This window comes from Papio anubis, unplaced genomic scaffold, assembly GCF_008728515.1.
Source record: "Papio anubis isolate 15944 unplaced genomic scaffold, Panubis1.0 scaffold7313, whole genome shotgun sequence".
Lineage (NCBI taxonomy): Eukaryota > Metazoa > Chordata > Mammalia > Primates > Cercopithecidae > Papio > Papio anubis.
The window spans coordinates 1-1253 of record NW_022167539.1 but is presented as its reverse complement, the minus strand read 5'-3'; the positions used below and the strand labels follow the sequence as shown (position 1 = coordinate 1253).

Below are 1253 nucleotides of genomic sequence, written 5' to 3'. Positions count from 1 at the left end.
GGAGCAGGAGGGGCTGTGTGAGCAAAAGGAGAGTCTTCAGGAGCAGGGTGAGAGGCTGCGAAAGCAGGAAGAGAGGCTGCGAAAGCAGGAAGAGAGACTGCGAATGGAAGAGGAGAGGCTGCAAAAGCAGGAGAAGAGGCTGTGGGATCAGGAAGAGAGGCTGTGGGAGAAGGAGGAGAGGCTACGAAAGCAGGAGGAGAGGCTGCGAATGCAGGAGAGGCTCGCACTCTCCCAGAACCAAAAGCTCGACAAGCAGCTGGCCGAGCCACAGTGCGGCTTCAAAGATCTGGTGGGTTGCCCCACCTGGGGAGGCTGCCCTCATCCCCAGCCCTACAAGTCTTTGTTTCCCCACCTGTAAAATGGGGCAGAGTAACCCTCACATGACATGGTACTTCGAAAGGCACCTGTGAGCCAGAGCTCATCAGGCCCTGCTCTGATGGCTGTGGGGGAGAGGGAATGATTTTTCTAACCTGCCTCCACCTTCCTGGTGACCTGGGAGTCAGACACCAAGTTCAGCGTTCTCCAGCTGCAGTGGATGGCCACTGATTACTTCCCTCTCTCCAGAACAACGAGAACAAGAGTACACTGCAGTTGGAGCAGCAAGTAAAGGAGCTGCAGGAGAAGCTGAGTGAGGTGAAGGAGACGGTAACCTCTGCCCCATCCAAGATGGGCTGGGAGGCAGGCACCAGCCTCTGGGGAGGGGCGGTCCCAGGCCAAAGGCAGCTCTAGCTGGAGGGAAGGTGACCTCAGCACCCTCAAGGGTAGCCCTATACCTGTTTCTTGCTTCCTGCCCTCTGATTTTAGAGGTGGGTAGCCCTGGGCTTCTCCTAGATCTGGACATCATCATTCCAGCTAGAGGCATGGAGCCCCCCAATCATAGGGGAAGAGACTGGTATAAGAGGTTCCTTATGCCCGGGGTGGTAGCTCATACCTGTAATCCCAGCACTTTGGGAGGCTGAGGCAGGAGAAACACTTGAGGTCAGAAGTTTGAGAACAGCCTGGCCAACATGGCAAAACCTCATCTCTACTAAAATTACAACAACAAAAACTTAGCCAGGCATGGTGGCACATGCCTGTAATCCCAGCTACTCAGGAGGCTGAGGCATGAGAATCACTTGAGCATGGGAGGTGGAGGTTGCAGTGAGCTAAGATTGCACCACTGCACTCCAGCCTCAGCCACAGAGTGACACTCTCTCAAAACAAAACAAAACAAAATCCCTCCTTAGATTCAAACTGGATTTGAGCCTTGGTTT

At 54.3% G+C, this 1253-nt stretch overlaps 1 protein-coding gene across 1 annotated transcript; it reads left to right on the top strand.

The window, feature by feature from the left end:
* The first annotated feature begins 6 nt into the window (after nucleotides 1-6).
* On the top strand, nucleotides 7-1011 carry LOC116273472 (golgin subfamily A member 6B-like). Its single transcript, XM_031662536.1, has 2 exons — nucleotides 7-289; nucleotides 565-1011. Exons 1-2 carry the CDS (start codon nucleotides 104-106, stop codon nucleotides 727-729), a joined length of 351 nt encoding a protein of 116 aa, XP_031518396.1. The 5' UTR covers nucleotides 7-103; the 3' UTR covers nucleotides 730-1011.
* Nucleotides 1012-1253: the final 242 nt, after the last annotated feature.

What these genes read in the sequence shown, in the direction of transcription:
- LOC116273472 (XM_031662536.1), top strand. Translation starts at nt 104, where the DNA reads ATGGAAGAGGAGAGGCTGCAAAAGCAGGAGAAGAGGCTGTGGGATCAG. An exon ending in AGTGCGGCTTCAAAGATCTG is followed by an intron (nt 290 to 564) that starts GTGGGTTGCCCC and finishes CCCTCTCTCCAG; the next exon opens with AACAACGAGAACAAGAGTAC.